At 43.8% G+C, this 25,303-nt stretch overlaps 1 protein-coding gene across 2 annotated transcripts in view; it reads right to left on the bottom strand.

Moving 5' to 3' along the window:
* The window catches only part of spock2 (SPARC (osteonectin), cwcv and kazal like domains proteoglycan 2), a 39,354-nt gene extending 15,698 nt beyond the window's left edge, over nt 1–23,656 (bottom strand). The window contains exons 1-3 of one of the 2 annotated variants that reach the window (XM_036533093.1): nt 23,318–23,656; nt 3,145–3,153; nt 1,736–1,781 (exon numbers count right to left, since the gene is read on the bottom strand). In XM_036533093.1, coding sequence (XP_036388986.1) covers nt 1,736–1,781; nt 3,145–3,153; nt 23,318–23,506 — 244 coding nt within the window. In that variant the 5' untranslated portion in view covers nt 23,507–23,656. The remainder of the gene's footprint in view (nt 1–1,735; nt 1,782–3,144; nt 3,154–23,317) is intronic. The other variant, XM_036533101.1, reaches the window with a different exon arrangement.
* Nucleotides 23,657–25,303: the final 1,647 nt, after the last annotated feature.

Here is a 25,303-nt window from a genome sequence, read left to right as displayed (position 1 = left end):
CTCCCTCACTGCGGAGTGATGGGCGGAGGGGGCGGGAGGGAGCTCCAGGACTCCCACGTGCCTCTCGACAGCTGCAATAAGTGACAGAGCGAGCGAGACTTCCCGAGCTGCTCAAAGGGTGGGCCATATAAGAGTTGTTCTTTTGAACCAATCAGAGTGGTGTTCAGGTGATGAACAGACGACAGCCCCACCCATTAAGAACCCACTAGAAACCCCACCCTTTTAAATATGAAATACGGACGATACACAAAAACTACCGTTATAGCCCATAACAACCTGCCTCTCCCTTCTCCCAAATTACACGCAAGAGCCAACATCAACGTGCGACACAGGCGAACTTTTATAGCCAGCTGAGCAGCCATGCTGCAGTGATGGCTTTACAGTGAACTGTCCTGTTAGTCCATATGCATACTGATGTGGTCATAATGAAGCTCCAAGTAGGTACAGCATGCTGTTTCATCCACCTGTGCACACAGGTACATCAGAAGAGCCTGAATATTAAATCCAGAAAAAGAATACCATAATTGATCCTTCAGTAATGAGTGAGAAAGATTTTGCATGCAAGTGAAAATGAGTACAAAAAAGATGAATCAGAAGTATTGTATTCTTTCTGAGACTAATGAATGGAAAATCAGAACAGTTCTGGCAAATGGCAAAGTATCTGCAGGAGAGTACAATATGTGAAGAAATGAATGATGAAAAAGAGAAAATTCAAATTAAAGCACCCTCTTCACTCCTACTCCATGTCTGCTGTCAGTATCTGCCCAGGCATTGTGGTGGATTTGTGCTTCACAGAAAGCCCAAGGCACTTAGTTCTAAATCAGCCCTCCAAGCTTTTACTGGACTCCAGCTGCAGTGGTAATTACACGAGCATTAGGTCTATGTCCTGACATCCTCACTAATGGACTCCTCCATTTTGAAGACTTCATCTCTTTGCGGGAATTCCGAGAAATGACTTTACGTAAGATGAGACTTGCTCATCTTGGACCAGCAGCTAAGCATGTGCCCATACCCTGTGCTTCTGCAATTAAATGAAGTTGGCACCTAGAAATAAATGGAGCATGGCCTCCCATATTAATTCAATATGCAAATCTACAAAGATGGAGAGTGCTTAATAGAGGCTACATTGGTAGTAATCCAACTGAACACCTTCACCAGAAAGACAGAGAAAGATGACCTACACCACTTAAACACTTAACCTTTCGTACAGTAAATGTGGAGAGTGTATCTTACTCATGAAGGTCAATGACAGTGAAGCTCTTTTAGGAAAATGAGCAATAACAACAAAGGTTTCATTAATTGCTATACAGATTATGCATCAAAAAACCATCCAATCTGCAAAGTTTGAAATCTTTCATGAACTGATCACCTTCTGATTTTGACATGAAGAGTAAATTGCCAGAGTTACCTTCATTAAATATTAAACTTTATGGCCTGTGTTTATCCCAAATGAAAGGACAGCATTCAATAAGGTTGCAGAATTCCTTAAAATAAGTGATAGCTGAAAACTGTGACAACAACAATAACATCTTAGTTATTAAGACACGGATTGAAAATATACATTAAATGAATGGTTATGGTAATCCGGACACATTTAACGTATAAGGGTATCAAAATTTAATTAACAAGATTAGACAGCAGCGTGTTATTTTTTCTGTGCTAGTTGGGTGTCTCCAAGCAAATGGGCACCGCAGATCTTTCCTGTGCAACGGCAATAACTCCAGCTTCTACTTACTTTCATCAGAGCCTTGGTTGTCTTCCAACGTTCGGATGTAGTCATCCTAAAATGAAAGGTACATAAAATGTGTAAATGTTAAAGATATATTTTATTTAGGTCAGCAAAGCAATTGTGGAGAGTTAAATTAAAAGCTATAACACATCCGGTCCTTTAATAATACAGGAAGCATTCAAAACAAAACAGAACATGAATAAGCATAAATGATGGACCCAAGCACATGCAAATAAGTATAATGTGGTTAAATCTTTCGTGCATGCTGTATTTTTTATAGATCATACATTTTTGTACATAAAGAACACATATTATTTACACTTACATGGCAAGGTTAAATAAACAGCTATAGCCATTTAAATGAAATCTTGGACACTTTAATACAACACAGATGGGATTCTACATCAAAATATTACTGTGACACTAGAAGCAATAAACATGTCCACTCTTATAGAAAATGCAGCCACATTTGCACATACACTAATGGCCATCTTATTCTGGAAGACTCTCAAAAGGGCTGAGGAAATATTCCAATAACCAGACGGAGCATGACATATTTACTGGAAAAAAAAAAAACTATGTGAAACAACAGTTGTACGGTTTGAGCGTTTCACACCAGTAATCTCACAACAGATGTTGCATCACCAATCAGCACGGACCAGACAATCCAGTCAAGGACTTGAGATTTCTCCAGCTGACGGCAGCTGTGATATCTGGAGCAGAAATGTCTCTCTTTGTGCAGTAATTTTCCTCACAGAGTTTCTGTGCTGCTCCCAGGGAATTCAATGCGCTTCACTGCAGTCCAACTGTGCTTCTCAGACTGGGTCCCCTGTGGTGGTGGTGTGGGATTGTGATACGGATCAGAGCTCGCTACAGAGTTTTTCGAATTCTAACGGGCCTACATGTGCATGCGCGGCCAGCACAAGTGAGTTCGGAGCAGGAATCAAGAGTCCTAGAGGTTCAGATGGACCCGGATGATAAGCGCTGCGGCGTTTGATCTGGGCTTATCTCACACGTGTGACAGACAGGACATGGTTCCCGGGTTAAGATGAATGATTAACTCTGAGCACATCTGATTTCCGAAAGGCTTAAGTTTAGACACCGAGACAGGTATGAAATGTGCATAATTTTCCCCCGCTAATCCGTCAAATTGCTTTAAGAACGACGCCGACCGGATTGGCTATGATGGGGGGGGGGGGATGTCAGAGGGAATTTTCGATGGTGAGGGTCACCCCTGTAGCAGGATCCACACGCGTGCATCCTTTCCCAAATGGAGACATTAACCGCCCTGATTAAAGCGGGCAGGTAACATCTGCAGCCTGCGGAGTCTTGGAGCGCTTCCCGCACCTCGGGTTAAAAGAGACATCACATGCAAACGACACGGGCACAGGACAGAATTAGAAACTGCTACTAACCTCCACTTCCTGGGGTATTGAGAGGCAGGGGAGAGAGAGAGAGGGGGAGAGAGAAAGAAGAAAGAGAGAGAGACAAACAGTTAGAGAAAACAAAACGAGTCACTTCACACGCACACAAAAAAGAGCCTCCATTTTAAAAGCGCGGCACAGCCAAGGGTGGGTCCTTTGTTTTATAACCGGCTGGGCAGCAGTTAAGCTGTCATCTTTTGATGCGTGCTGATTACAAATGCAAGCCCGCTTGTGCGTTCTCCCCTGGAGAAAACGTGGAAGAAATTCAGAGGATTACAGGGCCCTATTAACAAAGGATGATCAGTCGCCACTTCTGCGGGCTGGCGGAGGCCCTAATCACCCGACGATTCCCTCCATCCCGAGGACTGTGATTATGGATCGCCTCGCAGCACCCCCAACCCCCCGCCCCACCATTTCTGTGGCTGGGAGCAACACGTGTGCACAGACAAAGGCCTTGAAACAGCCCATTAGAATCATGGAAAAAGTTGATTATGCTCACAAAGAGATCATATAAACAAATCATTACAATAACTATCATGACCATTTTATTTGTCCACAAACCAGAACGACACAATTGCTCTTCAATCGGCACCTTAATGGTCACACAGCTGTCATGTATTGTCAAGATATACGATAATAGAATGCACGTATGTGTGTGTACATACATATACACAAATATACTTAAGCAATGGCTTTTTGCCCTGAACAAAGACCCAACCATGTTAACACTGGAGGTTTCAACCACTTCTGTAAAAACCATTTCATAAAAGGGTACTTGTCGCTGACACAGTGTTGGAGTCAGACCCATACACTTCGGAGCCTCTCCATGTTTGTTCTACAGTTTAACAGCCTAGTAAAGCTGGAAGAAATACAGCTCACTTGGCTTATTCCTGTGCCCCATACTAGTAAATACAAGTCCTCCCCAGAAATGACTATCTGTCTATTTAGCAGTGCTGTCGACCCATGTAAAATATACCACTATAAAAATTTACAGCGCACACAGTGGATGCCAAAAAGGCACAGGAAGGTTGTAAAGTTTGACACCTGAAATAAGTATCGATCACAACCGTGGCTTTTGGGAATTCACACGGCAGACAATTTCGCGGAGGTAAATATTTTCCCCCATTGATAATTTGACCCAACCTCCACATCGAGGAGGCTTGATATCCCTGTTTCTCACGTGGTGAATGGACCCCTTTGCTTCCTGACGGGCAGAGGAGCAATAACAGCACCCGACGTGTGTGTGAATGTGAAAGGCCCCTCCGCTCCGCGTTACCGAGAGAATTATGGAGCTGGATGCAGAATAAGCTGGTCCGGCAGACTGCAGTGGCGCATTAGCAGACTGTAAGCGCGGGTCATTACGGCATCCACGCCTCAGCTCTCCGATCTGCTGGTGTCGGCGCAGCTGATGCTGCATTATTTGACGCGCTATTTATATTAATGCCAAGGCTCTGAAAAAACATGCGACCCGAGAGTAATGTAGGCCCTCGGTTCAATCCTTTTCATACAAAGCCTTCATTATGACATTAATAAAGCTAGCATTTTTACAAATGTAAGTTGTGGCTTGAAACCGGACATTCAGAATCCTATCATTAAACACTCAAATCCTTCAATCCATTCCAAAATATAACAGCCAGAGTTACAGCCCAAGAACTTAATACCTCTGTTTCTCCCCAAATGTCTTCTATTTCAGCATACCAATGCCTATTTTTAAGCCCTAAAGGGACAGCCTGTCTCTTCTCTCTTAGATTCCTATTGTCAAACGCAGCAAATAAATGTGTGAATCTCCACATAACTGAATGACAACAGATGTCTGTTGGTTTAGTGGCCCACACAGGGAAAGGTTTTAAATTCACCCATCAATCAGACTAAATAGCTGTATTCTGAAATGCTGTGGTGCCTTGTAGTATAGCTATAGATATCAGCCATTCAGCTGAGTATTTACTCTGACCCACAAAATAGGTAAATGGTTAATGTTACACTAGCTGTAGGGTTTAGATTTAACCCTAGCACCAGAACAGCTCATGGCAACAAGTTGGAAGCAGAGAGAGGAGAGGAAAGGAGAGGGTGGTGAGGGGGCAGGTGTGATTCCTGCAGGATCCCTGGAGCACTGCGATTCATATCAGAGGGCCCACCCTCTCCTGCTGTTTGTCCGTGGAGCTGTAATGCAGCTGGTCTAAACCAGATCGCTGCCTAATGGAGCCTGCCTATCCGCAGGCCCCAGACGAGTGAGCGAGCTGTCCTCCAGGGCCGCCTTGGTTTTTTTTTTTTTTTTCAGACTGACAGCGGTTGGCAGCTAGCCTGACTGAGATGCCCCGATCCCGGGGCTTGCGCGGCTAACCTCTGCCGAGCGTTCAAGGTAGGTGACACCGGTGCCGTGCCCTCCTCCAATGCCTCCTTCTACGCTGTCACACAGCCACCGGCTCACCGACTGCTGACTGAGAAAGTGAGGGGGCCAGAACGAAGGACGGTCACTTTTTTTTATTCGCGCTTGTGCAGCACGAGACATTTCGGTAACACACTTTCGACACATGGGAACCATGGAGCTCATGTTAATACCAAACTGAGTCAACATGCATAAAAAAAAACATTACAGCCAACAAGCCAAAAAAAAACCAAACAAACAAACAGGTAAATGCAGGAGCAAAGGAAAGAGTACAGGGCCTCTGCACCGTCTGTTAATGAATTCTGCACAGGGCTCGGGGCCATTCCTGACCATACCTGACTCAATATGTTCAATCTGTTCAGTACAGTACAATGTGTCCACGCCATTAGTCTCTCCAAATTGCTCTGGCCGGGCTGTGCTTTTAGGCCGCGCTTTGCCAATTAGCAGCATGAATTGCGTCCTTCTAGAGGTCCCTGACTGGGCAAACCCCCGGTTTTCACCGGGCCCGCGCGCTTCCACCTGTCAAGGGCCCATGGCCTCAGGCCTGTTATACTGCTGAGGGTTGACCATCTTGCAGAGGCTGACTTCCAGGCTTGATGCATGGAGCTTGGTGCTGCTGAAGCACGGCCAATCGCAGCCAGGGGAAATCCACACGGATATAGAAACATAGCTGTGAAATGCGCGACTCCTCGCCGCAATGATCCATCATGTGCCGCGCCTCAAACATGCCCGCAGCCACTCTGCCTCTCCACCTCATATGTTTCGGTAATATGACAGCTGTAGAGGGCCACAACTTAAGGGAGCCGTGTAAGATTAATAAGGCAACAAGCTAAATATACAGCTTTCCAGGCTGATTCAATTAAAAACCCGGATAGGTTCACTTAATCACGTCGAAATGTAAATTGAGAAACTAACATTTTGAGGAACGTTTGGCGGAATCTGTGCTGTACACTCCTTCTGCTACCCATTTATTCCCTCTTAGAGAGGTCAGATTATTTGGAATCGGAATTTGGAATTGGGTTACACAATTTTGTCACCCACAAATCTACATGCTTACATTCCATACATTACATTATTGGCTAAATCAATAAGAGCATTTGAACACATTTCACTAAGATTGAGCACTGCTGTAGAACATTACAGCTGTAGAACTGTTTCATCTGCACTGCCTTTTAAAGGTGATATCCATTAAGAGGGGGTCAGACAATAAGCGATTAAGAAAGAACAGACAGCTCTTCGAATGAAGAAAGCTGTTTCCAAATGGCTCAACAGATGAAGCTTTACTCACCTGAAAGAACATAAGCGAAATAGCATTTTTAGAGAGAATGACCCTTTTCTAATATACTGTTCACCTTTGGTGGTGATTTGCTGATATAGTACTCAGTACTGATATTACATTACATTATTGGCATGTAACAGACACTCTTATCCAAAGTGACTTGATAGGTTACAGTTTTTTACATGTTATCCACTTATACAGTTGGATGTTTACTGAGGCACTTTTGGGTTAAGTTCCTTGCCCAAGGATATAACAGCAGTGGCCCAGCAGGGGTAAATCAGCAACCTTTAAGTTACGAGTCCTGCTCCTTACCACTATTCTACACCGCTGACCAAGAATGTGAATTCAATGCTTACAAACCTTGAGAGGTTTCAGACAAGGCCAGATGAAGTGATGCATTTTTGCACTTTGCAACAGAGCAACAAAAAAAAAAAAAAGCCAATCACTCAAGGAACGCAAAGTGCTTAATAATATAAGTGGTGACACCTTACACCTTACGCTAAATGAAATCTGTCCTGCGTCTCCGTGTTTAGCACATTGCGCCGCTTAATTTCGGCGTTCCTCCCAGACAGCATCTTTTCCTCCCCGCGGAGATTGGATAAACGTCGGCTGATTGATGGGTCGACACTTGTGAGCATTTCCATAATGAAACGGGGCCCGTCAAAGGTACGGCTCAGCAGACTGCAGTACACGGCCGTGCCGGCCTTTTGGGCAGCAGCAGAGTTGCCCTGCGGCGGGGCTTTGTGGGTGCGCTCAGGTTCTGCCGATTTTATATGCGGTTTCCGGGCTTGGCCTTTGCAGATGTGCCGGTCTGCTCTGCGGCCTGGTACCAGCTGTCACAGGGATCGCAATAACTCGCTGCAAAGCCACAAAGACGGTTTCCGGCTGTGGGATGGAGTCCTGGGTGTGTGGGCGGAGCTCCAGCACGCACAAGATTACGTAAACGACATCACTGTGTTTGGGCTGGGTCAAGATCCATAGCCGTTGACTTCACTGTTTTGTAAGAGAACGCTTCAAATGATCTTGATGTGGTCTTAACATGCACACAGCAGCTTACGGTATGCACATGAGGTGCTTATGATGGCAATTCAGTCTCCTTTCTTGCAGCCAGACATAATTTGTAGCTACAGTGCTTATGTCCCATGATGCCCTGGTGGTTGCCAAGGAGCTAATGGAGCTGTGGATTTGCTCGCGCCACTCACACCGATAATTTCACAGCTGTACATCTTCTAATTATTCGGCACCTTTTCCCTTGTGCATTATTATGGCTCCGTGATACAGTGCCTCTTAGGCCTGAAAGGACGGAGCGCAGTCTCTCTGTGCCGTATCCCCTCTCTTTCTGTCAAGAGACCCATCACTTAGTAATGCATTAGCATCAAATGGATTGATATCTGTCACTGCAGACCCTCAACGTTCATTAGTACAAAGTACTGCTCTTTCCCTTTGAAAGAAAATAGATTTTCAGGTAGCTATAACTAATGAACTCTCACTTTCCAATTCACTTTTATGTCTCTGATGAACTCCATATGCCTTGCCAAGGTAGAAAAAAAAGTCACCAGAAAGCCTATGCGCTAACTCAATCCATTTTACATAAACATGAGCAATCTGCAACATCTTGAAGATACGAGCAGGCTGAACATACTGTAACTATACTATAGGTATTACGGAGAGCTCCCTTCACAGACGACACCGCGAGGCAAAATGTAAAATGTCCTTTGTTGAAAATGAGAGATAAGCCTTTGCTTTTGAGGGTATTAATGAATACATTGAAATTAAGGCCTGAGGGAATTTGAGACCAGGCATTCAACACAGTGTTTAATTAAGCCGATCATTGAGGCCGCTGTCGCCTAAGAGGGAAGGTGCCTGCGATACACACTAGAGTGCTACCTGCAACACCAATGTCCTTTGTGGCGGAAAACTGCATTTTTTCCCGTTCATATCAAAATGCTGCACTGTGATCTGCTCGTTCTCCATCAATGAAGTGGAAATTGGGCTGGAGGGACAGAAGCGCCGTCGCCTTGACAGCAGCCTGCTCTCACCAAGATCCAAGAAGCAGAGCCAATGTCAATTCCCCCAGCTGTTCCATCCTGTTGTTTTTTTTTCCCTTTTTTTCTTATTTAACTCCATATCAACTCCATATCAAATGGTAACGCGCAATATGCTTCCGAAGGCCGTCTCAGAAACATCTGTGTTCTGTTTTTGCTTCTTAGCCTGTTACCGTCTCTTTCTCTCTCTCCCCCTCTCTCTGTGTGAAGGAGGCAGCAAAGGATTTCTTTATGAGCCAGTGCACTCTGAGGGCTTCTGCAGGACTGGCCCACAGTTGCTATCCACTTGCACAATTGCCTCTCCTATGTTCTGCCGAGAAGGCCCAACACGTTGAATGCTGTGATGTGCATGTGTTTTGGAAGCCTCCTCTGATTGGCAAGGGCCCGCAAGCTTCATGTCATGGCGACAAGGCGGATGTCCAGAAAGTTTAGTAAAGCGACGTTTTTCGGCGTCAGACCTCCGCCGAGGTCGACGCTCTCTTGCATGAGGTTGCATCACGGAGGTGTGACTCCTACAGCGCTCTCTTTGAGCGGGGAGTCCTTACAGCTGGGGCTCTCTAATTACCAGCTCGGCGGCACATCAAACACTCAGCCTGCAGCCATCGGCTTTGACTGCGAGGATCCGGCTTTTCTCGGGCCTCTGTTCAAGTGTAGGAACGGGCACAGGGGCGAGCATGCCCTGGAGTGTTTTCGGCAAACAGACGGAGGGGGCGGTGGCTGCACCTGGAGGCATCGCCACTGAGAAGATTATTCCACCTGAGCTCGCGGCGGGACTACGAGGTGCATGACCGCGTGGCCCAACTATTACCCCAAAAGTCCTCCACCATGAGGGGGAACAGTATTGAGAAGGCCGGGTGGGGCTAACCCCCAGGCTGAGCTTGCACAACAGTGACTCACACCTGTCTGGACACTTCAGCATATGGGAACCCAGTGCGGACTGAGCACTCAGTATTCAGCTGGTGGCTGCGCCATGACCACACGTCAAGCCCACCACTGCAATCACATGGAGGAAGTGACACCTTGAATGGAAATGCTTCGGAGAGAGGAGCAGATAAGTGTACCCATCATGCATGTGCCCGTAACCCTGTGTCCGCGCGCAGTGCACAGACACTCACAAATAATGTACTCCTGCTGGAGTGTCATCCCGCCTCAGGCATTTTTACGAAATACCTGTAGATCTCTGCAGTTCTCTCTCTCCTTGCATTTTTGGAATGACACAATACATACAGAGACAGAAAACAATACATACACACATACAATACAGTATATAACAGATCTTTGTTACCAAATATGCTGTGCACCCCACCTCCAAAAATTAGAGGTAAAATAACAAGTTGCTTTTGAAAGATGCTTTTGGGAAAAACTGAAACAAATCTCCACACAAAAAATGGAGAATAAATTCATGCTGAACAAATGCGACACTTATAAAGGAGCCACTGTGTAAAAATGCATCTGGCCATCATAATAGTTTGGTTCCAACCACTGAAAACTCGCTCTCATTGGCTCAAGAAGTGGTCATGAAGGTCAGGGGGTACACTACATCAACATGATGTTAGGACACCTCCCCCAACACCTCATATGCTGTTCACAGCCGCCGCCGTTCTGATGGGATGCGCAAGCGAGATTCAACTGAAAATTGGCTCTGCAGGAGGGGAAAAGAGCTGACTTTGCTACACAGTGTTCTCGCACAGCCGAGAGAAAGAACCGTTCGGTGCAGATACAAAACATATTCATTTCCAGCCGTAAAAGAGATTCGGCAGTGGGGTCGCTCCCTCTGCACATCCGCAACCTTCAAAGAGGCAGCACAGTGGAAATCATACAGGTCATGTGTTCACGATCTTCAACCCTTCAACCCAATCTTCAACCATGCACTAATCTCTGTCTCTGCTGTACCTATTTAAAACCATCGTATAAACACAGTCCAAGAGCGTCATTAATTCTGCTTCCACAGGTGGCCAGCACCAGCTTACACAACACAACCTACCTTACTATTGTGAATCAATGTGCTTTGCATACCTGTCAATTTTATTTACTGTTCTAAGACCTGAAAAAGCATGTAAATCAAAGTATATGTAATATTCAATACTCTTAAATAATTTAATAAGTAAAGGTGCCTTTGTATGAAATGTGAATGATAGGTATGCTTTTTTTACTCATTTGATCTTAACAGTATAGGTTCTTGTAATGTTTACCCAAACACCACCTTGACTATGCGTAGCAAATCACACTTTCCTACAGATGAGGCCGGAAGGCAAAATCTATTTTCAGATGTGAAATCTGTCAGACGGATGCATACAAAGACTTTGTAGCAGCATCTTGCTCTTACAGCTGATTTGCCAGCATTTCTTTATTGTATGCTTGACCTCTTCAAATAACGTTTGAAGCAGCACTTAGAAGATACAAGATCAACTTGGCAGCATCTGAGAGAGACAAAAAGCAGGAGCCACAGACGGGGTACATGACAATTACATTGGAAGTGGTTTATTTGCGACCATACTGAACACTCGCTGAGGTTTGAAATGCTTGCAAATAAACCATTTCCAAAGCATTTCCCACACTAGCACTTTCAGCCAGCCTAACAGGATTTCAACAAACTATATTTAAAAAGCTGCAAATGTCTGTCTTTATTGGGCAATTGACCACGTTCGGAGCTCGTTCCGTTATTGCTGAGCATTAAAGTCATTAGTCTGCACGGCAAATAGCTACCAATTCATTCATGACTCTTCAAAGGCTGGGACAAATGCAGTGCATAAGAGTAGGCGATGCGAATCGCAGTTCATAGCAGCAGGGGCACGTTCGGGAGAGTTAATCGCCAGGATGCTGCTCAGTATGCAGGCGTATTGAATTTAATTTCACTCCTATCTGCTTGGGGAATGAACACAAATTGCTTTGTTGGGGCTCCTGGCAGTGCTGAACTGTTTTTTTTTTTTCTTCCCAAAATTTCTAGGTAGCTTCAGGATATTCGGATAGCGGGCTGGAGTCTGGCAGTCTGGGTGGGGGTGGGGGGTGGGGGGCAGCGTGTATCAACAGCAAACAAGATTCTGATGCGCTCTCTCAGCTGAGAAAAAAGCCATTAGCAATTCTGCTCAGTGGCCCATTCCCGCTGTACAATCTGCTTGATTAAGGTCATCTCAATATGACTCTGCTCTGCTCAGCCATTACTGGGCCTACTCTGGCAAATTAGCATGGACACCAAATGCACGGGGCTTAGACAAGCAGGACTCGACGTGCGCCATCATCACTTATCATCCCCCTCACCCCGGCCCCCTGACCCACCCACCCCCAACCCGGGGGCATGATGTTCACCCAAAGGACAGGGCACACGCTTAAATACTAAAATACCGTACAAGAGACATCCTTGACCAGGACATTGTGCATTCCTGTGGTAGCTGTGAGCTGGGTGGCCATGTACCGCTCTCCGTTTCAAAATGGGACACGGGTAACGGGTGTCCCAAGCGGCAGCGGTAACAGAGGAGGTCAGATCAAGGTGGGACGTGCTCATCTCACTGGAGGAGAGAGGTTCACAGGTCACCCCTGGGCCCCTGGTGCCAGCATGTTTTTTTTTTTTTAACCGGGTGGAGGACGTTTGTGGCTTTGAGCAGAAAGACTCCCTTTGTTAATCAGTGTGTCTGAACTACGTCGGTACGAAAGAGAAGCAGCGCCGCTGCCTGAGAGAGAGAGAGGCGGTGGGGGGAGGGGTGTAGGTGCAGCATGAAGGCCAGGTGCTGTGAGCAGATGAAATCATTAACAATTAACCACTGCAATGGCGCCCTGGGGACATACCCCCCCAACAGAAGAAACGAGCCTTCGGCAGCAGGGCTCGGACAGAGCTGCATTAAAATAAGACCGGATTCAGTGACCGGACAAACTCCACGCGTCCATGTCAAAAACGAAGCTGGTCACGTCACCACGGCTGTCACGCTGTCATGTCTATGAGGCGTGTTTCACTTCCAATTACAGGTACCTGATGTGTTTGGGAGAGAAGGGAGCAGTGGCAGGGCGGGGGGGGGGGTGCTGTTAAGGCACTGTACCAGGTGTGTTTCCAATGGCAACATCCCCCCCATATGGGAAGGAATCTCTGCGCTGTGTGTGTGATTGGGGCCTGGCTGCTTGTGTCTCTGACAGCGCTCACCGCGGGAGAGCAGAGTGGCAGGAACATGCCAGTGCTACACGACCCCGAGGACCGATGCCATTAACCCGGCAGGGGAGAAACAGCAATCCTGTCACCACCACAAAGAGAACACAGACATTTCTGCCGGCCGGACAGATTTCTCTCACTACTGGCCCACATGATTGGATCCAACACAAATTCATTATCTCTTTCCCCAACCTGGTTCCATGTTGAATTTACTATGGTTTAAACAATATAACATAAGTGATGTGATATAACAAATGTGATTCCTAAACAATTCTGTCGTTGAGGAAAACAGACTCCATAGTTTCCGATTATTGGACTGCACAATATTCACAACTGTTGCCTACCCAGAGGTCCATTTGTCCATCAGTCTTGAGCCCTATTGGTGTGTCACTGTGGCGATAATAACGCTGAGACCAGGAGGGCCAGTTTATCATTCATCTCAGAGCTGCGCTTCCGACGTTTGGAGCCGAGACAACCCACAGTCACATGCCAGAATGAATAATGTATCGCGGATGAGAGCTGGCTCCAAAAAGGGAATCTTGGATCCGCTCATTATTCAGCTTGATGTTTCAGCGCGACTTGCAGCAGAGGATCAGGGCCAGAACTGCTTTAAAATTACCCCGAGGGTCACAACACAGTTATGCACTTATGTCAGACGCAGACGTACGCACCCCTCTCCGGCACAGCACGCAAAGAGAAGGGCACGCATGGGCGAAAACCAGCGATGGCCGACGTTCGATTTTTGATCTTTTTTTTTTTTTTGTGACCGGGAACTGCACGGGAGTCCCTTAAGCTCCACCTCTGCAGCTGGGGGCGTGTGTGTGTGTGTGTGGGGGGGGGGCTTGGATTGTGGATGAAGGCTCCGCAACGGGTGCTGTAGCCGCTCTCCAACCCCCCCGGCGGCCTGAGGACATAGATTTGCCTGCAGCAGGGAGCCCCTTCAGCTGCAGCAGAAAAAGAGAAACTGATTGCCCTACTCAATTAAGACTCACCTACGCTTGTGCTAGGCAGCCGGGGAGCACTGCAGCATTTCTGTCTCCCTCACGCTCTCTCTCTCTCTCTCTCTCTCTCGCTCACTCTCTTCTTCTTTCTCTCTCTCTCTCTCTCTCTCAGATCCTGTCTGAGTCAATCTCCACAGCCCATCGACTACACGACCACCCCATTGAAAAAAAAAAAAAAATACTAAAATAAAAAAAAAAACCTCCAGGGTTTTCCAAAGCTGTTTAAAAGACGAATACAATTTTTTTTTCCAGTCCCCCAGAACACAACAAATGCCGTTTGAATCTCATTAGTCATCGTGCTGCAGATGGCTGCTTTGATATTCTGACCCTTAAATTTGTCCTGCACATAATAATCAGAGCTCATTTGGTTGGTCTGCCCCCCCCCCCCCAACACCACCACCACACCTCCCCCCCACCCCATTCCTTTTTTTTTTTACTCGTGTGCTTTTAATTGGGACCTGGTATTGTTGCATTTTACTACGTTATCTTACATTGTACTATGTGTCAGTTCATCTTCATGCCGCTGATTGCGTTCTCTGCAGTGACGGTGGGTCGCTGAGCCCCGCGCGATGATAAAAGGCAAGAGCACTTGAGTGCAAGTCAAGTCAGCCGCACGCAGATCAGATCCTGGCAGGAAACAGGTGTCTGTGGGGTCCTCAGGGGAGAACCCTGCTCTGCTGCAGGCCTAACAGTGTTTATCTCCGGAGAACACATCCTGTCACCTTCTGAATATGCTCAAAGAAAGCTTTAAAAACCAGTTATCTGTTTAAAAAAAAGAATTGCGCTTGCTGAAGGCCACCATCGATTTTTGAAACGAGTTAGCATCTCGCAAAACAGGAAGCTGCTCACCTCTTTAATGCAGCATCACTGAGCCTTATTCATTTTTCAGCATCCATGGATTCATTTCAACATCCGCACTGTGAGGAATGAACTCGCATGTTCAAAAGCGTGTCTAATAATGGGTTCTGCAAACAACTGCACTTGTGTTTACTTCATCACTTGAATTTATGACATTAACATTTGCCATCTGCAATGTTTTTTAATGCAACACAAAATGCCACAGAATCACACTTTAGAGGGCAGAGCCTCTCCACATTTGCACAAAATGGCTACTGTAGCATGAAATTTCTATCAGGAGCGCCTTCATCTACGCTATCATTCTGTGACCAAGAAAATTACCAACAAAAGACTTAATATGTTGGCATTGTCAGCTTTCAGAAAAAAATCAAGAACAAAGAACCTCACTTAAAGAGCATCCAGACCTTAAACGTAATTTCTAATGAAATGCACAAATAGAGCACTGATACACATGTTTTTTGTCTCCATTTCAAATGGAATACATAAATCTGGATATCTTTCAGCTACAGTTATATCATGCATTTACAAATCTGGCTTCACATGTTCCATATTGAGAATATCAGACTAATGCATAATATTGCTTCATAATCCGTACATGTAATCTGCCTCTTCTATCATCTACAATATACAACTACAGTATGCTACAGCAATTATACACAATGCAATCTCTCTCCTGTCTCAATCTGCATTTGCATAGAGCCTTTGGAGGAAATGAGTGCTTGTGCTGGTATCAGTGCTGACCAATCCCTTCTCAGTACGCATGTCTAGACCAGGGCCCAGCTGAAGACTAGCCCTCAGACCAGACCGACAAAGGGGACACAGTCTGCTGTGCTGTTTGGATTATCGGAAGCTGGAATCCCCAGCCTGAATTAACAAGAGCAAGAAACCCAAACCACCCCCCCACCCCCCGCGCACACGTGCACTCACACACACACACACACACACACACACACACACACACACACACACACTCACGCTAATGACAAAGACTGAGGGAGCGGGAAGCCATTTGCAGGGAAGGATGTAGCAATTTCCATTCATTAAAAATTCAGCAGCAGTATAACAGGTGCAACCTTGTGCCGCCCCGCTCCGACTGGAGCATCGCGATGCTCGCTAATGAGCTCCTTCCACATGGCACTGTGTGTGGGAACACTGCCGGTCGGAGGAGTTTTGTTCTGGCGGCTTGATTGTTTCTAATGGAGGGGCTGACGGCACGGCAATGGTGTGGAAAGACAGCACCGTTTTCTTGAGGTGATCACGATAGGTCCGGTACTAATGAGGGTACCGTCTTCTAGGCCATCAATTAATTATGGGCTGAAAAAAGGCCCATTATTCCAGTCGCTACACCGCCTTTGTTCGGTCCCATGAAAGACTGCTCAAAAGGCCGTGTGCTGTAAAGCAAATCTGCATTTTCTTTGTGAGAGAAAGAGAAAGAAGGACAGAGAGCAGCCAAGGTGTTCCGTTATTGCCAACTAGTACATTGTTGAAAAAAAAAACTGGAAGGTCACCAAGGTGTTAAGATTCAACTATTAACCATTTTCCTTTTTTTCTATGAATAAGGCTTAAGACAGTGTTAAATACTTCTTAAACTTTAGTAAAGACAGGTAAAAAAAAAAACATGCACCAGCTAAATCATTTGAAAGCAGAACAAAACCCATTTTCAACCGGACTCTGAATTATAGAAGAGGGTATTAAAAATACATTTAGACAGAGTTGGTGTCCTTGAGATGTCTGTTTGTAAGGGTTGAACAGAAATGATTGAAAAGGAGCAGGTATGACAGGTAGCCACAGTTCCAGTACAGAGTGTGTTATTAATTTGGACGGCTGGAGTTGCCAGGCCCTCCTATGAGGTATCACCCAGGCCCAGTGCTTGGGGCTGGGCCTCAAATGGCAGTAAGTAAACGTGTTATTCAAGAGGCAGGGCCTGATGAGCTTACATTAGTTGTCTGAATACATTTTAGTTCCTCTTTCAGACAAGACCATAGGAAAACAGCTGCAATGGATGGGTAGCCTATTTAAATGGTCCAAAATTGATCACAGCATGCTCCTCTATCCTCCTCTATTCCCTTTGAAATTCAGGCCTGTTTACGAGTTACTATGTTATGTCTCACAAAAAGCTGCCATGAGGACACGTGCAAAACAAGCCACTGACTGGAGATTACAGCACTCAGGGCAGAATCCTTCAAGTAAGAATCTTGGAACCAAACTGCTATTGATGGCTTTTTCCAGCATTTCAAGTCTGGCTTAAAAGAAGCTTTGCTGCACTGAATGTTCTCGGCATTTTCTCAAGCAGTTTTCAAATGCATACCTCAACACATGTAAACGAACCGCCAGCAACAGCAGCCTGCAAGTGAACATTTTACGCCTTCCATGTGCTTTTAGCCTTCATTGACTGCAAATATAAACAACGATGCAGACTAAAAGCTGGTTACCACCAGCAGAATGTACTTTAATGTCCAATAAAAATTATAATATTATAGGCGGAGACAACAGAGGCAATCAAGGGCAACTTGGGCTGTCTGGCACTGGCCTGTTTCAGGTTTCTGCTAAAGTCGCAGTAAATGTTTTTGGTCCATATCTGGAGCTCACTGAAAGCTCTGAAGAATGTAGAATATAGGACATTTGACTTGAAACCAACTGTCTTTAACATAAAATGTTTATAGCTTACTTAAAAGTGGAGCCACTGATTTTGTTGTTAAGAAAACACAGTTCATAGACAGCCACCTTGCTACTGAAAACAACACTTCACAGTAGTATTATAGTGCAATGGCTCATTTGTGGTGCCATGACGTTAAACAAAACAGTCTACTGAATAGGTGCTAACCAGACGTCTTTTTCTGATAACAAAACACCAGCTTTCTGCAGTTGAGTGACATTATTCACAAAGTTTTCAAATGGGATATAAATGTTAACTGTTCATTTACAATGAGATCTGTAAAGTCACAAAGCCATCTGTTGGTGGGTGAAATTCCACTTAGAAGGGCTTCTGCCTCTCTATCAGTCTAAATTTATATTCTTCACACAGACCCCCCATCTGTCACCTGTCTCCTACACCATGTGTGCTTGTCTTAAAACAGCCCAGTTACATGTTTCTTATTCCTATAATCCTATGCCTGATACTGTAAACAGTCCCTCTTGCAGAGGTTTCCATATGGTCAAGGCTGTGTGAGTCTGTCATCATAAACATGTTATGCTGACGTATTGGCTTGACCTTCCTAATTGTGGGATGTGAAGATGACGATGATTCGACCTGCCACATCCACCGGAAACATCTGACAAGCTGTCACAAGGCCTTCAGCACCTGGACAGCTCCGCCACCAGCAGCTGCGAGAGCTTTCAGTCAGCTCAACTTCTGACATACAGCGAACATAGCCACCTCCTTTCTCACCGTGGGATGATTCATGGTTTTGCGCTCGTTTTCAGCATTACCTTTTTATTGTTGTCACAATTACTCTTTTCAAGCAAAATACTTTTTTTTCTTATTTTAAAATGTTACCATTAGAAAACAATCACGAGAAAAATTATTTGAGACAAATTAGTCACAAAAGTGTTGATACCTAGAAAAGAAACAGTTTCTGACCTTATACTCACATTTTAAAATAAATAACCTTGAAATTACCAGTAAATGACCAGCAATGATGCAAACCATCACAAAAATTAGTGTTTGCTTCATAAAGCTGCAAGTAACTTAACTGCCTCATAGTAATAGTTGATTAATTGAATGAGGGTTTTGCTAGCACAGAGTCATCAAATGAGACAACATGGTGGGACAGTCCTAATTATATATATAATATTTCCTATATCATATGTATTCATTATATTACATTATTATATTATATGATGTATTTCATCTACCATGGCAACTACTACAATTTGGTAATGCAGTGCTATTCAGAACCTTGCACAAAATAAAATTAAAGTCAACCGCAAGCTTGCTAGATTTAACTTCAATGCCATGTATAGTATATTCCATTACTTTAAAAGGTCTATTTCTTATTCAGTCCCCAGTCTTATCCACTGTTCCTTTTATTTATAAACTCTGTGTGTTTGACATAAACAAGTGAAACCAACGCATTAAAATACAATTACCTTTCCAAAGCCCGCTGTGTGATATGAGAGATTCCAGCACAGAATTCTAATGACTACTTCGAAAGAATCCAATTCCACAGGTATTTTATTTTAAAAAAGGTTTGCATTCCCCTTGCTTTACTAGCAAAGCAACATCATTTTCAGTTCAGTTTACAGTCTAAGCCCACAGATTACATCAAATGTCATAATTTTCTGGCCAGTAAAGCGGTTTGCATCCATGAGGCCTTCCCGATAAGGTGGACTAAAGGCTTTGAATCCTGGGATAGGCAGCCGGATGACAGGGGGGGTGTGTTCCTTTTCGATTATGTCACCCAGGGATGAAGCTTAGGTGAGGATATTTGCATTTGTTTTCAGCCTGGCACTGATGGACAGCCCGGTGGAGAATAGGCCCCATCTCCACGTGTTTCCTTGGAGGGGTGACGAATGACAGGATGATAGATATATGAGAATACTGCATCTTTGCTATCTGTCACATAGTCAGATGAAGCCTGATGCAATGTGGCACTGGGGATAAACAGATTTTCTCCCACCTCTCTTTGAGAGCCGTTTGAAGCTGATAGAGGCCACAAGCCACAAGCGCAGTGCCCTCAATTTGGTCTGTGCCCCACATCCCACATTCCAGAATCCGCGACACAGAATAATAGGCTGTCAACAGCTCTCTGAGAAAGTTTTGGCTCTTTATGTCGGTGTGATGTCAAAATCTTTGCCATTGACATTTATTCAATACTGTTAAGGCCTTGGGCCCTCTCAGTCTAGTCCAACTGTTGAGATGATTTACAGCATTAAATATGTACGTAATCTCATTCCAAGCCAAGAAACACCTTGAATATGTTTTATTGCGGAAAACGCACGTGAATAAAATGTTATGGTGATCTCTGTAAATCACTTGGCAAAAATAATTGATGATAAGCAGATTTAGCTAAATCTTGCAGACATTTTCGCAATGATGGTCATCCGAAAAAGAACAGTTGGTCTGAATTTAATTTTACCCTGAAATCTATGGCACTGAATATACTGGAGGCGACTGGAGAGGATCAAAACCCTGAGAGCTGAAATCGACAGTTGTTTCCGAGATCTAGAGGGTTTTATTTCATGATCGCATACTGTAATTCCTCAAGAGATTAAAAATGATGGAATGAAAATACTTTCTAGCCACAGAATTATAATTTTCAAGGAAAATTAAAATGGTCTTATTCTGTTCTCCACACAACTGTTGCAACATGCTTCAGAAAATGTGCAAAATATCTATGCAATAGTCTTTCTGTTACGCTTAAAAATTATCACATACATGTGGTCTTTGTATGAAAATACAAGTATGCCCGCCATGCTCAGGCAGAGAGAATTCCAATCTCCTTCCCCTCAACCAACATTGTTTGCGATTTTTTAACAATGAAATATGATCTGTAATCTGTCTTCCCCAATCCACTGTTTCCCCCAATCCACACAGAAGGAAAATGGAGTCATCAAACTGTGTATAAAATGTGTGCAGTGATAACCCCAGAACACAGCGAGCCAGGAGTTGTCAAGGCGATGCTGGGAATCAAAGCAGTTGCTATCAACCGCTTTGATGGTATTCTCCCGGGAGGGCTCTGCACTGTGCTTTCATGATAGTTCCTCCATCTTCATCAAGATGGTAGCGTATTTCGGCCCTCCACTGGGCGAACGGTCCCAGGGCCCCGCACCCTGCCATCGCTCCCACGGGGGCTAATTCGCCCTCACCTGTCGCGCGCTTAGAGGACGTCTCAGAATGCAAGGAGCAGAGCGGTGTGTCTGCGACTCACGCCTCAAATGGAAAACAAATCAATCGTATCTCACAGCCTATAACAGAACTGGACTGCAACTCCTCTGGGAGCAAAGTGCAGAGCTTGTTCTCTTTTAAATATTTTGATTTAGAAAAAAAAGAGTGGAGGGGAAAAAAAAATAGGTTCCACCAGTGAGCTCCCGTGTATTTCCTCAATGCTCCACCGCTGTAAAACACATTTATATGCGGAGGGTGGCGTGAGGCGATCAATAACTATTGATCTTGCGAATACAGAGGCTGCTGAAGGCCCTGGTTTGAATATCAAAGTTGCACATGTAGAGCTGCAAAGCCTACCCACTTATAACGCTGTTCTAATTTATACTTAATCCTTCCACGCTTGCAATTTGACTAATTCCCTGAACGATTCAGCAGAGTGTACATCTTCAATCAACATCTTGGGAATTATTCGCTTAATCCCTCTCCATGAGGTTAGAACTGTTTTCACTAAACGTCGGTATAAATAATTCTCCTTATCTTTTATTGTACACTGATGTTTTTAAGAAACTCTCCTTCAGTGAAGAGCAAGGTATCACTTCATAAACGGCTTCTCACAGAAAAAAATGCAGGAGGTTTGTGTAACAGTGCAAGTACAGTTTATGCTCCCATTGAAAAGAGTATGGACCAAAGAGCAGGAGTGCAACCATGCTTCACAGACTTCTCCATCCTGTGCAAGATTGCCTTGTGTGTTTCATTTCCTACAAATGAGTTAAAATTGAGAAAACTTTTTTATAATTGAAATCCAAGCTCAAGACATGTCATGTGTTAAAATTCAAACTATGTAATATGTTAAAATAAGTGGCTGAATAACACTTTGTTTTCCAAATATCAACCGAATATGAGCTGCTGCCTCAAACACTTCCTTCATTTAAATACTTCACAGCAGGTGGAGTTCAATGGATTGGAAATCAGTGGGTTTCAAGATTCCAGCTGTGGCAGACAAGAGCAGTATTTCATATGGACTAACAAATTCAAAAACAACCAGACAAACAGTCAATTGTTTTCAATACAGCATCACATGCTGATGCCTTTGATGAGTCAAATGAGATTGAGTACAACCATGGGGCTAGTTTCCTCATGTACGTCATAACATGCAATGTTAAAAACATAATCCTGGAAACTAATTTATAAATGAACTGAAGACATCTCACATTAAGGGTTCCCAAGTGGGTTCATTACAGATAAGGTCAATTGGTGACTGATTTCTGACGGTATGACAACTAAAGGGTTGTGCTCATGATATTTTACATTACTATTATTTTTTATTTTAATTGTACAATCAATCCATTTTTGAAGGGGGATATCCTCGGATTTGTAGACACACACACACACACAAACACAATGGTGTGGCTAGATGTAAGTAGTGTATAATATCATATTAATTAGGAAAATGGCATATTTTGAAAAAGTATACAGTTGCACCCTTACATTAGCCACTGGCAATGAGAGAACTTTGATTAATAATATCTGCCTGTTGCCTGAAATCAGCATAACAAACCACTGTAAGATGAGTGCTTGAGTTGTTCAATTAATTATTCATTTTGTGCTCTTAACACAAATGGCTGCAGCTGAATTATCCAGGTATTATGTTTTATGTCATAAATATTCCAATCATTCTGAGGTGCCTGCAGTCTCACTCAGAAAGTCAGCGATATTGTATAATTGACAACGCTGAGTTCGAGAAATTTCAATTGTCAATGAACTATTAATAAATTACAAAAACAAAAACGAGTAGACTATACATATTCACGCATATCGAATGCTTTTAATCAATAGATTAGGCTTGCCATGACAAGAAAAGGTGTACTCTGATTAAAATTTAAAAATGGCACGGCATGGAACTTCGGCAATACGTAACCAGTCATCTGTCTACCTAGTTTATAGGGGCAAACTATAAATTGAACTGCTTTGAATGGCATAAAATCAATTTCAGCTACATTCAGGTACATTGGCTACCCTGCACTTCCGAAATCCATCACCTGTCTTGGCGAGAACAGTTCTGTACCACCTCTAACTAACCAGCTAGTCCAAAAAACTTTATTGCCCATGTCTTTAGATTGATAGCTATACAATTAACTAGCTCCAGCCTAGCGACATTTCATTGTTCGCTTGTTCGGTACCTATACCTGTGTGTGACACAGATAGCTATCTGTTTTGTCTTGCTAAGTCATGGCTGGTTGGCGATCCAGCTAGGTAGATGTATACCTGGTATATTGTCCATTCATGCCCGACATATTTAGTTCGACAGCTATAACCTACACCATATTCAGTTAATTCATCTTGGTTTCTGTTTACGGCTGGGCAAGCATTGCGTTTATCTATTTAAATATGCTCCTGATACGTTGCTAGAATATCTTTGTGTTGTATAACAAACGTTTAGTTAATAGCAAGGTGGGCTAGCCACTGCTTTTCACAATTTTATAAATTAAAAGTATTCGATAGAGAGTGCTAAGAATTTATTTTTCTCTTCTAATACTAGTGTGGTAGATATACGTCTATTTACCATACTAAGGTAGATGACAAGTAAAAAATACGATGCTTTTGAATAATAATCTAAAAACAGAACTCACATCTCTGAAGCGATTCCAGTGTTTGATCTTGCGGCTGTACTGGGAAATGGTGGACAGCCACTGCTCGTCTTCCATGAAATTCCCCGCATTCTGCGCTTCTTTTCCACTTTTCACGTCCCCTTGCATCGAGGACCCCACCAGAACCAAGACGGGGACAAGAAGGCATCCCAGATCTCTCATCCCGACCATGGCTGTATGTGATGCTCTTAGAAGATGCGATTCAGAACACTCGCAGACTTCTCTTCCTCTCGGGTAGAGATCTACAGTGAAATGTGACCTGATTATAAGATTCTCTTTAGAGGCAAGGCTAAGGAGTAAGCGAGATAGTGTGTGTGTATGTGTGCGTGTGTGTCTGTGAAAGGGAGGGAGAGAGAGAGAGAGAGAGAGAGAGAGAGAGAGAGAGAGAGAGAGAGAGAAGGGGGGGGGGGGGGGGGGGGGGGGGGGGGGGGGGGGGGGGGGGGGTTAGGCGTGAGAGTCCAATATCCTGCGCCAACAGAATACTGTGGCAAGCAGGTTATGTAGGTAGAAAGCATCTAATGTGTCAACAGTAATGGACGTAAACCACATGCTCAGCGAACGAGAAGAATTAAGTGCAGCAAAAGATGTAGACCGTTCTAAAATCAGATATTTCGCAGTTAGCGATAGCGGTTTATGACATAATACATGCACCATTATTTTAAGGCGGTTGAACTGAGATTACGATGCATGGTGTAATGCATTTCATTATGTACAACGAGCGTATTTTAGACAATAAACGTTGAGACTCAGTAGTGATAATTTTCAGTAATATATATATATATATATATATATATATATATATATATATATATATATAAATTAAACAACAGGAAAGTGTTCTTGTTACACTTTAGTGTAAGTGAAGTCATAAATTGGGTTCCTTAGTCACCTGCAGTATGTTTATATACTTAAGTTTCAAAAGAAGGCAACATAAATAAGGTTTCAGTCATTTGTCAACAAGCATTTTTTTACTTCTTGATGTGTGCCGCATTTTAAAACAAGGCTCAAATTATTGGGTCCATATTTCAATCACGCTAGCCTATTTTGAGTCTAAATAGAAATTTTGAAATGCGCAGTTTTCTGTAGATTACGGACCAGTCTGGGCCTCTCATACCATTCAGGTTCCACTCTACTTGCCTTTTTTTGGTTGAATTTGTATACAGAATTTGTATACAGTGCAAAATGTTCTGCTCCGGTCAATTTAGCAATGTGAAAATGCAGAAAAGGACAGATTCAGGGGTTTCCTTTAGACTTACTTGTAGGCTAGATGATGACTTGAAGAAAGGTTATCAAAACGGTAGTTCATGTGAAATAAGTTCATCTACATATCTGCTTAGTTCACATGACAGAAAATTGATGTTTTATTCTTTAATTCCAGTGTTCCTAACTATTTTAATGTGAGAAACATGTAACTTCATAAAAAGCCAATAACAAAAACGACTTTTTCTATCCAATGAGTTGCACTAGGGAAATGTTCCATCCTAAAGACCTGATAACCTACCTGAATACTAGGAATCCTTAAACTGAAAAATTTACATATCACTCTTAAAGACACATGCGTTTGGAAGATTAACACATCCTAGAAACTGCTAGGCTAGGTCTATGTCCTCCTCTTAAATGTTAACAGACGTTTAATTTTTTTTTTCTTTTTTTTTTAAACCATGTCAACACAAATCGCTACATTTAGTGTACTTTAAATGTTTGTGTGGAATACGCCATTGAATGAGATAAATGTTTGTCATTCCTAGCCTGTTGAGTTTCCTCCAGTTACTGCCAGCATGACTCTGCAGAACTAAAAGGGAGGAAGCTGCCTCCAAAACTGTAGTAGTAAGGATTTGTTATAGCGCTACTCAGCAGATCACATTCTCTGTTCCTCCCTCTATTCCTGGTCTCTAAGCTGCCATGCTCATCATCAGCTCACCCTGCTCCCCTCCTATGTATACCACGCCTCTTTACCAGTGAGTCAAA

The sequence above is a fragment of the Megalops cyprinoides genome, chromosome 1 (assembly GCF_013368585.1).
Source record: "Megalops cyprinoides isolate fMegCyp1 chromosome 1, fMegCyp1.pri, whole genome shotgun sequence".
In the NCBI taxonomy this organism is placed as follows: Eukaryota; Metazoa; Chordata; class Actinopteri; order Elopiformes; family Megalopidae; genus Megalops; species Megalops cyprinoides.
This window is presented reverse-complemented; position numbering and strand designations above follow the sequence as displayed.